Source organism: Microplitis mediator, chromosome 6, assembly GCF_029852145.1.
Source record: "Microplitis mediator isolate UGA2020A chromosome 6, iyMicMedi2.1, whole genome shotgun sequence".
Classification (NCBI taxonomy): domain Eukaryota; kingdom Metazoa; phylum Arthropoda; class Insecta; order Hymenoptera; family Braconidae; genus Microplitis; species Microplitis mediator.
In genome coordinates this window covers 14,520,838-14,534,789 of record NC_079974.1, presented here as the reverse complement: position 1 = coordinate 14,534,789, position 13,952 = coordinate 14,520,838, and the positions used below count along the sequence as shown (strand labels likewise).

Below are 13,952 nucleotides of genomic sequence, written 5' to 3'. Positions count from 1 at the left end.
GATAATATAAAATCTTTTTTTCCCGGGTACGTAAGGAGCACATGGGCAAATAATATATAGTACTTATACAAAATTGTTTATGAAAAAAAAAATAAATAAATAAAAATCAGAGAAATTAACGCTAATATTGAAGCCAGAATATGATTGAATGTGAAAACGTGACAACATCGCAAACATGACCGAGACACTTAACTAAACATAATTATAGCACATTTGAATTTTGCTGTAAAATGAGTTATCGCGTTAATTTAAATATCAATAAAAGGCATGCAGGCAAACGATTAAAAGTATAAATTTCAGAATTATTACAACTTCAGAAAATCATAGCTCAGAATGAAAGAAATGAAGATGGTTCATAATTCACTATCACGAATAACTACCTTGTCCAAAACATAGAATTTCTAATCTTTATACACGGAAAAAAATGTTGGCTCAAAACCTATCAATTTTTATTATGCTGTCAACCAAACTTGAAACAGGAAGGGAAGCATCCAAAAAATTATTATGTTCTTATGAAAAATTATTATGCTGCATCACAATTATTATAGTGTACTCTCTAAATTAGAATTAGTGATTTTTCACTAATTTCAAGTGAATATTCACTAATTGTCAATGCTACAATCGTACCACGCAGAATTAGTGAATATTCACTAAATGAATATGTGAATATTAGAATTCACTGATTTGATAAGTGAGTATGAGAATCCACTAAATTGAAAAGTGAATATGGGAATCCACTGATTTCATCGGTGAAAAAAAATATTATATTGCGAAAAAAAATATAAGACACTTGTAATTAGATCCGAAATGTGATCAGTGGATTAGAATAATTCCTTAGAGGAAGTATACATGATTTTGATTGATAAAAAAATCCCGGTGACTGCTGGGCTCGAACCTGCATCCTTCCGATTCACAGTCTTTTATGCTATCCACTGCGCTGACCTACGCATGTGCTCGCGTGAGTGTAAATAGTATATTCGTTATGATACCAAACAATAACTGATGAAGAAATAAAAAATCCGTGATGTTATGATTGACGTACTCTTCATATGAATATATTATTGTTCAGTACTTCTATTTTTTTTATTTTGAAAGTTTTTTATTAAAATTTTAAAAAATAGCACCATAATTATTAATTATATTTATATCTAATAAAATATTTAATTATTTGCTAGTTAAAGTTACTAGTGAAATTGTAAAATTCACAAATTAAGAAGTGAATAACAGTTACACTTGTAGAAATTATGAAAATATCGCTAGTTCAGTAGTGAAAATCACTAATTTGCTAGTGAAAATTTTAGTACTAAATTTATTAGTGAGAATTCACTAATTTGTTATTTAAATACACTGATTATAAAGTGAATATAGCTTCACTACCGTAATTAATGAAATTTTCACTGATTCATGTTAAGAGAGTATGGAAGTAATTATTATTAAATCTTATCGATAAATGTCTCGCACGTAGTAAGTATATTATGATACGTATCATATGCTGTACAGCATAATGATTTTTCGTATGAGCGTAATAATTTTTTGGATGCTTCCCTTCCTGTTTCAAGTTTAGTCGATAGCATAATAAAAATTGGTAGGTTTCAAGCCAATATTTTTCTCCGTGTTTTAACACATACTCAGATTTTACAATATTCGTTCTTTCTTAATAAAGAATTAACAACATTTAGAAGGTCAGTATTTCAGAAATTGACTACCTCTCAAATATTAAAACCACGAAAGAAAATTTTTATGAATTGTATTTTTTACGAAATGCCATTTTTCAGAAAATTTTGCTGACGATCGGTATTACAGGCTTCCTCTTTAAATTTACCAATATCATATAAGTGTTTTGGCGGATTGATCATGTTTGAAAATTTGTAAGAATTGCTGTAATTTCATTATCGTGAATGAATTGAAACAGTTAAATGTGCATTACTTAATATGTTATTAAATATACCAGTGGTAAAGTAAAATTCAAATTATACATTGCAACTAATAGTGATCAATGTCCAATAGAATAATTTCACTATGCCTTAATTATATAATTATTATTTAAAATATTATACCGAATTAAATATAGGCATATATAAAATCAATTAAATATACTAGGATGTTCGTTACGTTCAAAACCTACGCGCTTTCATTTTTTCGATAAACCTGCCCGTTTAAGAGATATTTGCGCTCGAAATATAAAGAATGTTTATATCATTAAAGCAAAATTTTAAGTTGTTTTGTGAAAGTTTTCTTTCAACTTAGAGCTTAAATATCTCTTAAACAGATAGGTTTATCGAAAAATTGAAAGCGCGTATACGGAAAAATTGAAATCCGACTGGTTCGTGTGCAAGAAAAAATAAAGGCAAGCACACGACTGGTTCTGGTGCGCACCCGAACCAGTCGTGTCTAGCACCGTACTCAGTCTGGTGCAGCACCCGAATTGCAACACCGTACTCAGTCTGGTGCTGCTCACGACTCATTCTGGTGCAACACCGTAACCACTCGTGTGCTACACTCGAACAGTTACTGTTCGAAATTATAGTAATCTACACAGTTATATAATTGACAGTATGATTTTTGAAATTTTCACCAGCAAAATTTAACACTGCCTTTTAGTAGCGTTCACGATTATTATATAAAAGAGGTTTTTATGATAGGAATTAGATGAAAAAAATTGACTTAAACTAACTAATTGTAATTTAGATTGTTTGTCATTGAAATTTATTCATAAAATACATAAGATTATACAATTATTATATTATTTCTTTACTATAAAAATAAAAATTTATACCCAACGTTTTGGTATGAAATGATAACCATTACCGATTTGAATAATACGTGTAACCGAACAAAATTCAAGATCTTCCATCGTTAAACAACGCCCAAATGGCGCACTATCAACAGCACTCTTATGGAGTCTAAATGCTTGATAGTGTTCATCGTAATAACAATAGTCAGTTATTTTTTTTGTAATAACATACAATTTATTACTATCAAGTTCTATTATTTTGAACATCAATAATAATTCTGGACCAACATCATCCGGTATCATTAACACAACATTTGTTTTTATCGTACGATTTTTGTAAGTAAGATAATTAATTTCATTAAAAGTATCCTGTGGATTTATGGGCAGAAGTGATGCGTACATAAAGAATCCGGGTATATCACGAGCGATTGTAAGAGTTGATTGACCTTTGTCGTAACGAGAATCATTTGAAGAACTCTTGCATCGCAACCGATAACTAAACTGCAGCTGATGTTTAATATATTTGAAATATTTAAAGTATTTTGAAATATTGATTTTCTGCGTTTAAAATTTGTTGACTTTCTTTCACCAAACTCAGTTATAACAGAAACCGTTCGAGTGTAGCACACGAGTGGTTACAGTGTTGCACCAGAATGAGTCTTGAGCAGCACCAGACTGAGTACGGTGTTGCACCCGAACCAGTCGTGTCTAGCACCGTACTCAGTCTGGTGCGCCACCCGAATGGCAACAACGGCAGCACCAGACTGGGTACGGTGCTAGACACGACTGGTTCATGTGCACACACGAATCAGTATTGTTCTGCACACGACTGAGTACGGTGCTGCAATTCGGGTGCTGCACCAGACTGAGTACGATGCTAGACACGACTGGTTCGAGTGCGCACCAGAACCAGTCGTGTGCTTGCCCTTATTTTTTCTTGCACGGAAAGAAATTTTTCGCGGATACCACTATGTTGTATGGTCGATTCTACTATACTGTATGGTAGCAAAGATTTTTTCATTCGTTTAAAAATTGTGAGTATAGATGATTTGACCATCACGGGAATGGTAACATTCACGATAGTCATGGCGGATGAGCCTATGTCAGTATGGGCGTCGAACCCATACTGCTTGGCGGTATCCACAATGCTTCTGGTAGATAACGCTATTCAATATTGTCAAATTACTTATGCTAATATTGTAGTATTACCAAAGTTTATTTGATTCAAAAAATAGGTTATACTCCGATGAAAAAAATTTATAAAAAAAATATATGTTAAAATACACTAATGCAAAAAATTAAAGGAGCAGAAAAATTTTATAAATTTTTTAGTGATTTTTGGAAGTCTGTAACTTGGTGAAAAATGATCGTATCGAGATTTAAAAAAAAGTATTTTATAGCTTGAATCTCTAGTTTTGGTGCATTTTTTTCAAAATTTTTTAAAAGCTCCGGTTATTGCGCAAACATGAGAAATGCCGCGAGACAAAAAATTTCTAAATTTTTTTTTTTTTTTCCGAAGAGCCCACGGACCGCGAAAAAATTCTTTCAACTAAACGAATGCATAGTTCGTTTAGCAAATTTATTCAGCTTCAATTTGGTTTTTTTTTAACCTCGTAGGACGATTTGTCGCAGAGATATCAGCCTTCAAACAGAAAATGATCTTTTTGGCTTTAATCATCGATATTTCAGGTACCAATGATCGCACATAAAGTTGAAGGGCGGCGGTGAAAACTTGAATAAATTCCCTAAAAGACCCTGTCATCATTTTTAAAAAAAAAAAATTTTTTTTATTTTTAACAACCATTAGAAGTAAGTACAAAAAAATGACTTTTTTTGGTTTTTTAGTAAATCAACCGCTACTCTGCAAATATCGATGAAAAAAATAATGTTGTCAGGGACTTTTTTAGCTTAATGTACCCCCAAGACCCCTGTAAATTTTTAAATTGATCTATCGAACCGTTTTTTGGGAATCATCGATCAAAGTTTAGCTAAACAATTAAATGAGCAAGTTTTGTTCCTTTAATTGTGTAATCATAATCAAAATGAAAAAATTTTTTTTTTTTCGACTTTTCTCAAATTTTTGCGTTGGTGACTCAGCAAATGCAAGGAAATGACAAAAAAAATAAAAAATTTCCAAAAAATGTCAAAAAAAATCGAAGAAAAAAAAATTGAAACTTTTTTTTTGTGTTCTAAAATTTTTTTATGCATTCGTTTAGTTAAAAGAATTTTTTCGCGGTCCGTGGGCTCTTCGGAAAAAAAAAAAAGTTTAGAAATTTTTTGTCTCGCGGCATTTCTCATGTTTGCGCAATAACCGGAACTTTTAAAAAATTTTGAAAAAAATGCATCAAAACAAGAGATTTCAAGCTGTAAAATGCTTTTTTTTTAATCTCGATACGATCATTTTTCACCAAGTTACAGACTTCCAAAAATCACTAAAAAATTTATATAATTTTTCTGCTCCTTTAATTTTTTGCATTAGTGTATTACAAAAATATATTTTTCATATAAAAAAATGTATTAAAAATACATAAAAATTATATAAATATATATAAAAGATGTATAAAAAATATATTTTAAATTGCTAACCTTTAGCTGATTTTCATATATTTTGTATATGTTTTAAATGTATTTTGAATGTGTTAAAAATATATCTTAGAATATATAAAAAAATACATATATAAAAATATAAAAAAATTATATAAACAATATATTTCAAATATATAAAAAATACAATAATGGAAATATAAAAAATATATATAAAAATTATATTTTTACTGTAACCAACAAGTTAGAAAAAAAAATATATAAAATTTATATAAAAAATGTATTTTTTATATACTTTTTTTTTATATATTCATAACTATATTTGGTATGTATTTTTAATATGAATTTTCTTTTATATGAAGAATAAATATTTTTTATATTTTAACATGCACTTTTTTTTATAGTAAATTTAACGTTTCAGGTATGAGGGATCATTTTTTTTTTAAATTAAAAAAATCAATTAAAAATCAAAGTATAAATTTTTTAAAATTTATATATTTATATTTATTTTATTTCATTTGATTAGTTTTTATAGTCATTATATCATTAACAATAGTACAGATTATACAAAAAAAATTATAGCTAACTATAAGTATCAATATTAATTATATCCAGCGTTTAGGTATATAACTCTTTCCATTTCCGCCCATTACACATCTTACAAAACTACAAACCTTTAAATCAGAATAAAATAAACAAAACCATTTTTTGTGATCAAGAGTAACTTCATATGCTTGATAGTGTTCATCAAAAAAATACTCCTCAATACAAGTGACGACTAAAATTAATTTTTTAATAGATTCCAAAAATATATAATGATTATAATAGAATAATGGACCATTTTCAGAGGGCATCATTAATACTGTACTTTTCATCAATTCTTGGCCCATATATTTTACAAATGAGGTACTTGACACGTTTGTTATTCCAGTAGGAAGGTACTACAAATGACAACAACAGATATGAAACAAGTTAAAAACAAAAAATAGTTAACGATGAATATAAAAAATATCAAAATATGAAAATCTCGTAAATTATTCGTGAATATAAAAAAAGAAAAAAAATCGCGAAACAGTATAAAGAAGAAATTATTAATACAATTATAAACTTACAGTTTTCAAATGACTGTTCGGTCATGACTGGACTAAATTTTGGAAAAAAAAAATAAAGACAGAAGTTTAGGTTAGTTTTTTCTTAGATATAAATAAAAAAAAAAAACAATTTAATAAATTTTTAATATTATCTAATTTAATAAATTATACTTACAGAATGGTTTAAAAAAAAACACAACTAACAATTCACATATATTTCAAATAAGAATTATTTCCTAATATAACCTGTGATCACTTGTTTACATAAATATATTTTTATTTATTTATCGACGAAGTATTGCAGCTACATCTATGCGGTATTGCTAGTAATCCGATAGTGTATTGACTAGCCCTGATTAAACAAAATGATTAAAAATGATTTAAAATGATTTGTTTTTTAATCATTTTAAATACTTTTTAATCCCTCAAATCATTTCTAATCCTGTCTCTTATGGACATTTAACGTGTGAAGTCATTTTTAATCATTTTGTTTAATCAGGGAGCGCACAAAGATCTATTGCGGAATGCCCTAGTGGCATTGCCGTTTCTTCAATGTAGTATGGGCCTCAAGCCCATACTTATCTGGTCAATTCTGCTATACAGACATGTAAGCTACACAAAATTTTCTGTATTATACAGTATGGTGAATAACGCCATACTTATGGTACTTGCTGCAATACTGTAATAAGAGTATGGTGATAAGTACCATACATTTCTTTCCGTGTGCACACGACTCAGTCGTGTGCTGCTCACGAACCAGTCGGGTTTCAATTTTTCCGTGTAGGTTTGGAAAGTAACGAACATCCTAATATATATAATTGATTTTATATATGCCTATATTTAATTCGGTATAATATTTTAAATAATAATTATATAAGGTAGAAGTACCATTTGTGGCCACTGCTCTATTTTTGGACATTTAATACTTTATTTTCAATAATGAAAACGTATTAAAAAAAAATTTCATTGTAATGGTGTGCCCGATGAAAAAAGATTTTATACAATTGTATAAAATTATATACAAAAAATGGCCCGATCCAATCGTATACAACTGTATAGAAATTGTATACAATTCTATACAAATTGTACACAAGTCTATATAATTATATACAATTTTATACAAATTATATACAATTATATACAATTTTATGTAATTATATACAATTCTATATAATTGCAATATATAGAATTGTATATAATTATATAGAATTGTATGCAATTTGTATAGAATTGTATACAATTTCTATACAAATTGTATAGAATTGGATCGGGCCATTTTTTCTATCCAATTATATATAGTCTATATATAGTTATATATAGTCCATATATAATTGATATATAATTCTATACAATTGTATAAAATCTTTTTTCATCGGGTGATAAAAATATCTTCAAACACATTTAAAAAAATTAATTACGTTATTGCGTATTTTACAAATTATTTTATTCAAAATTTTTAAGTGGCCAAAACTGGCCCTAAAGTGGCCAAAAACGATACTTCTACCCTAATTAAGGCATAGTGAAATTATTCTATTGGACATTGATCTCTATTATTTTCAATGTATAATTTGAATTTTACTTAACCATTCGTATATTAAATAACACATCAAGTAATGCACATTTAACTGTTTCAATTCATTCACGATAATGAAATAACGATTCGTACGAATTCTCAAACATGATCAATCCGCCAAAACACTTATATGATATTGGTAAATTCATAGGGGAAGTCAGTTATACCGATCGTCAGCAAAACTTCGAAAATTTTTTGAAAAATGGCCCTGCCCTGATAGCCACCTTAACCACAAGTTAACTTCAAGCTACTGCCGTATTCCGAAGCCAATTTAAAGGAAAGTGTTGGAGAGCAAGCAGTTGAATTCAATTTGATTACAAGTGTTACTGTCAGACAATGACGTTAAGTTGATTGAAAGTTTCACTTCAAATTGACGGCAAGTTCTTCTGTCAGATTACATTCAGATGACGGCAGTTGATTTGCATCAACTTGCACGCAAGTATTATCCAGCCGAGGCTTGCCAGAAACTTATCGTTAAGTTAGCCGAAAGTGTTTCACTGCAGAACTTGCTGAGCAATTATATTTAAAATGTGGCTATCAGGGTATACACTTTCGTTCTAACTGTGCAAAGAACAAACTACCCATCTCGATAACTAGCTATGCGTCTCAACCACTACACGCCAAATAGTTGTTGGTTCAAACTTGTTTTGAGTTTCAATGAGATCATACCTGTAGCTAATTTTCCTTACTTGTCAACCGTTCCATCAACTTCTAACTTTTCTAAAGTAATTGACATAATCTTTTTGAACCATACTATAATTCTTACTATTGCTTTACGGTTTTATCACCATAATCGTTCTTAATAAATTTATAATATAAACACACGGACTCCTTCACAATATGGTTTTACAGTATCTTTATATTACAATAAAAAAACCATACAGTTTACATCGTTCTATATCAGTTGGCATCATCGTTGTATCATCGCACCTAGTCATATGACTTAATAATACTGCATCCAACTCTGAAATTCTTATCATAACTTCTAGTCAATCTATTATTAAAACATGTTTAGTTCCTTTAAAGTATAATTATCGTATAGAAGTCTGAAATCCAACATTTTTTTACTTTTCATACGATTTGTACAAACTAGTCTTTTAGGATCAAGTTTTTACAACCTTTTCATCATATCTGCACCGAAATTTTAAATTCCTGCTCTGTTTAGTGTACTTAAAGTACAGTAAAGCTTAGCGGAACTTGACGATTTATTCATGTCGGCTTGTATCGAAGATTGTACGAATAACTAATGTCAGACGAGAGTAGTAGTTTGTAGAGATGACCTACTAAAGCTATTTATATGCGTCAAAGTCTTCTTTCTATATTCATCTTAAGATAAATATTTCAAATTTTTTAATTTTTTTTTTTACAGAATCCAGTAGCAATCGCTTTTGAAATATTTTGGATGATATTTGAACCAATTTTATTTGGTTTAACTGGAACACAAATTAAAATAAATGAATTAAAAGGTGAAACAATTTATTTCAGCATTGCTTGTCTTTTAACTGCAATAATTCTGCGAATTGTAGTAACATTCCTTGTGGGTGTCAAATCAAAACTTAATGCTAAGGAAAAAATATTTATTGCCTTTGCATGTATGGCTAAAGCAACTGTCCAAGCCGCTTTGGGACCGGTTACTTTAGACCAAATTGACAAGAATGACAGTGAACAAGTGCGATATGCAGAGACAACTCTTACTCTGTGTATTCTTTCGATTCTTTTAACTGCACCAACCGGTGCTATTGTTATTTCATTAGCTGGTCCTAAACTTCTTACAAAAACAGCAGCATCTCCAGTCCCACATGAAGGTTGGAGGTCACGAAAACCTTCTATTAGAGATATATCTATCATCAATGAGGATCCAGATCTTGAAGAAAACTCAGTAGATAATCATTAAACTGAATGAAAAATTTGTGATCATTTTCATTTATTTATTATATCACTAATGTCCTTTGTAGAATATTATTGTGTTTTCTATAAATCAAATTTGTACATACAATAAAATATTGATTAAGTGGAAAAAAATTAATTATTTTATCAGCAACAAAACTAAAAAGCATCCTTTGTAACGAAAATCAACATACGAAGGCTTATGCTGGACTCAAAATTTCATGGATATGAGTCAGTAGCATTCCCTGTATACTATCGATAATATGTCTGGATATACTGTTACCAATATAATTCAATAGTACTAGCCATCCTGGCAGATCCAAATTACGGTAATTTACTGCACTTGTCGTCATTAATCTAAATTGCTGTATTTCTACGGCAATTTACAGTAATATACGGAAATTTTCGGTATTCTATAGTTAATTACGGTAAAATACGGCAATTTTCCGTAATTTGCGGCATTCTTACCCAGTAAACACATTGACGTAAATTTGACGTCAGAGTGACGTTACGCTATGTCATCATTTACGTAAGATATAAGTCACGAATGAGTCAGGTGTGACTCATTATTTCCCACTTTTTTACGTAAGATTATGATGTAAAACTAATGACGTATGCATGATGTAAATGTGATGTCTGTGTGACCTTCTATGACGTCAATATGACATGTGGGTGATGTCATAATTATCAATTCGGAAAAAATATTTTGAAAAAGAAAAAAATAAAATGAAATACCGAATTTTTGATTTGATTATTACCGCGCGAACGCATTGTGAATTCTGAAACAAGATTAGATAACGTTAAATGATGAAAAAATCCTGGGCGTCTGCTGGGTTCGAACACGGCTCCTCTTGGCTGGTAGTCCTGAACGTTGCTCACTGGTCCACATCACGAGAGTTCAAATCTCGTGCTTAATTGATGTATTTAGAGTGAAATGCCGGAAAAGACATAGTTAATAAGTTTTCGTGATGGATTTTTACAAAATTAAAAAAACTCCATGAACTTATATGAAATTTTATAGAAGCAATATTTGTCGACCTTGATGATAATTGTATAAAATTTCATTAAGTTTCATCAAATTTTTTAATTTTTTGTTGTGATGTGAAATTTAAAAAATCTTATATAAAATTTTGCGAAACATTAAATAATTTCACAAAATCGTATGAAATTCAATCGATTAAAAAATTGTGATACTAAACTTTAAAATCATAATAGCAAAAGAGTTCAAACTGTCGTTACATTTTCTTTGTCATCCTAAATGATATTTTCGATATATCATTTAAAAAAATAAAGTTAATTTTTTTATGCTCACGCTAATGTTTTAATCTAAAACGTCTGAATGATCTATTATCGAGTTTATCGATTACTTTGACCCCAAAAATGTTCGACGTTTAATTGTTATTTTTACACATTTACACATGTTTGAAAATTCATTCTATGATTGTTTTATTTCAATAAATAGATGATAAAAAACTATGACTCGGACATTACATCAGCATTGCGTAAAATACTGACTTGTCACTGATGTAAAGATATGATTTAAGAGTGACATCCACATTACGTATAAGCGTGACTTTGCTACTGACATAAATGTATGATTTTAAAATTACGTCATTATGATATACGGATAATGACTTTATTACTACATAACAATGTGATGTAGATTCTATGTCAAACGTACGTAATACATAAGTCATAACTGTGACATCGTACAAGAGTCATGCTTACATCAATATGATGTCACAAGCTTTACATCATATTAAAGTCATGTAGAACGTCAGATTGACATCAAATTTACATCAGATGTCGTGACATTGCTATGACCTACGTATGACGTCAAAATAAGGTCATGTGTTCACTGGGTTACCGTAAGTACCGTATATTTTTATTTTTACAGTGCAATACTTCACCTCATGGTAAAATATCGTAGGCTTGTCACAATTTTACGGTAAATAGCCGTTCTCTTACTGCAAATTTACGGTAGAAATACCGTACTTTTGCTGTGAAATATGGTGCTTTTGCCGTTAAATACCGTACGTTTACCGAAAATACCGTATTTTAGCGTCGAATACAGTATTTTACTGTAAACTACGGTATTTTACCATAATTGAACGTAATTAGGATCCGCCAGGGCGCAGTCGATTCAGCTCACTCAATAGATCCCGTCTAAAGATGTAACTAAATGTGGATTCCCGGGAAAAAATGATTTTGCCTAATCATATATGATCATGCATAATTGTCTATATATGATCAGATCCAAAAATTGGCCAGGTCTGATCATACATAACTTGATCTGTTTATACATGATCATATATGATTATATATAATCATGCATGAACGAATATAGTCATTTTTGGAATCTCATTTAGAATATCTGTAAATTATTAATTAAGTAGTTTAATTAGGATTTATTGTCTTCATCAATATCAATGTCGGTTAAAATTAAATAAAAAAAAAAAAAAAAAAATTTTAACCATCGACAATTATTTTACTACGAGGTCACCCATCCAATTAATGTCCAACGCCGATGCTGCTTAACTTTGGTTATCGATGGTTTGTAGTCTGATCCTCTAGTCTGTTATACACTTACAATTAAGAAACGTTTATGGCATTACTTAACTCAAATAATCAAATTGATACTTTATACTTTTAAATTACTGCCGAAACCTTTGAACATTTTTTAAGTATTGGGGATTTAAGTTTGATTGATAGTTGACAGAATAAAAATTTAATAACATTGATATTAAAAAATTGTCATATTATTTAATATATATATATATATATATATATATATATATATATATATATATATATATATATATATATATATATATATATTTAAATATATATATATTTAAATATTTATAGGTTTCATATCAATGAAATCTGATCAGATTTAATCATAGACATATATAACTACATATAGGTTTATATCAGTCACGTCTGATCAGATCTAATTATATACAGGCCTATATCTAATTATATATGGGTTTGTATCAATCATGTCTGATCAGATCTAACTATATATAGACTTATGTATAAATAGATCTGATCATATATAGACTTATGTATGATTATATATGGGGTCATAACAGCCAGGTATGATCATATCTAATTATACATAGACTTATATATAATCAGATCTGATCAGATCTAATTATATATAGACTTATATATAATCAGATCTGATTATATATAGACTTATATATGGGCTTATAACAGCCAGGTATGATCAGATCTAATTATGTATGGGGTCATATATAATTATATATAATTATATATGACCCCATATATAATCATGATTATATATAACTTCATATATAATTATATATAATCATATATGATCATATATATGAACATTAGACTGGGCCAAAAAAATTGACTATTTTTTTTTTTTCATAGCTATATCGAAAATATTATTCAGAATGACAGAAAAAAAATTTCATGAAAGTTTGAGCCCTTAATATTAATTTTAAGAGGTCTATCGTCGCTATTTTTAATTTTAATTCATAATTTGATATTTTACGTCAAAATTGCTTAAACATTGAAGTAAAAAAAATTCATTTCCACTTATTCTTATGTAAAATTAAATTCCCTACAAAAAAGGTCTGATTGAAAATTTTCGTCAGACAAGCCGTTTCCGATTAATTAAGCTTAATAAATTGATATATTTTTTCGATTTAACATTTTTACTTTTGAATTTTGTAACTGACGAATCAATGAATATCTAATAAAGACCATGACAGATTTTCGAAGGAAATTTAATGCTCTACAAAAAAGGTCTCTTAACATTTTTTGCTAAATTCACTCCTTCGAAAGTTATTCAAGGTTGAATTTGAGTCAAAACGATTTCAATAACGTGAATAACTTTCGAAGGAGTGAATTTAGCAAAAAATGTTAAGAGACCTTTTTTGTAGAGCATTAAATTTCCTTCAAAAATCTGTCATGGTCTTTATTAGATATTCATTGATTCGTCAGTTACAAAATTCAAAAGTAAAAATGTTAAATCGAAAAAATATATCAATTTATTAAGCTTAATTAATCGGAAACGGCTTGTCTGACGAAAATTTTCAATCAGACCTTTTTTGTAGGGAATTTAATTTTACATAAGAATAAGTGGAAA

The 13,952-nt window shown here is 29.0% G+C and overlaps 1 protein-coding gene across 1 annotated transcript in view; it reads left to right on the top strand.

Annotated features, from left to right (window-relative positions):
* Nucleotides 1-9,964, top strand: part of LOC130669323 (neuroligin-1-like) — a 32,463-nt gene extending 22,499 nt beyond the window's left edge. The window contains exon 10 of the mRNA XM_057472132.1: nucleotides 9,312-9,964. Within this exon, the coding sequence (XP_057328115.1) occupies nucleotides 9,312-9,836 (525 nt within the window). The 3' untranslated portion in view covers nucleotides 9,837-9,964. The remainder of the gene's footprint in view (nucleotides 1-9,311) is intronic.
* The last annotated feature ends 3,988 nt before the right edge of the window (nucleotides 9,965-13,952 follow it).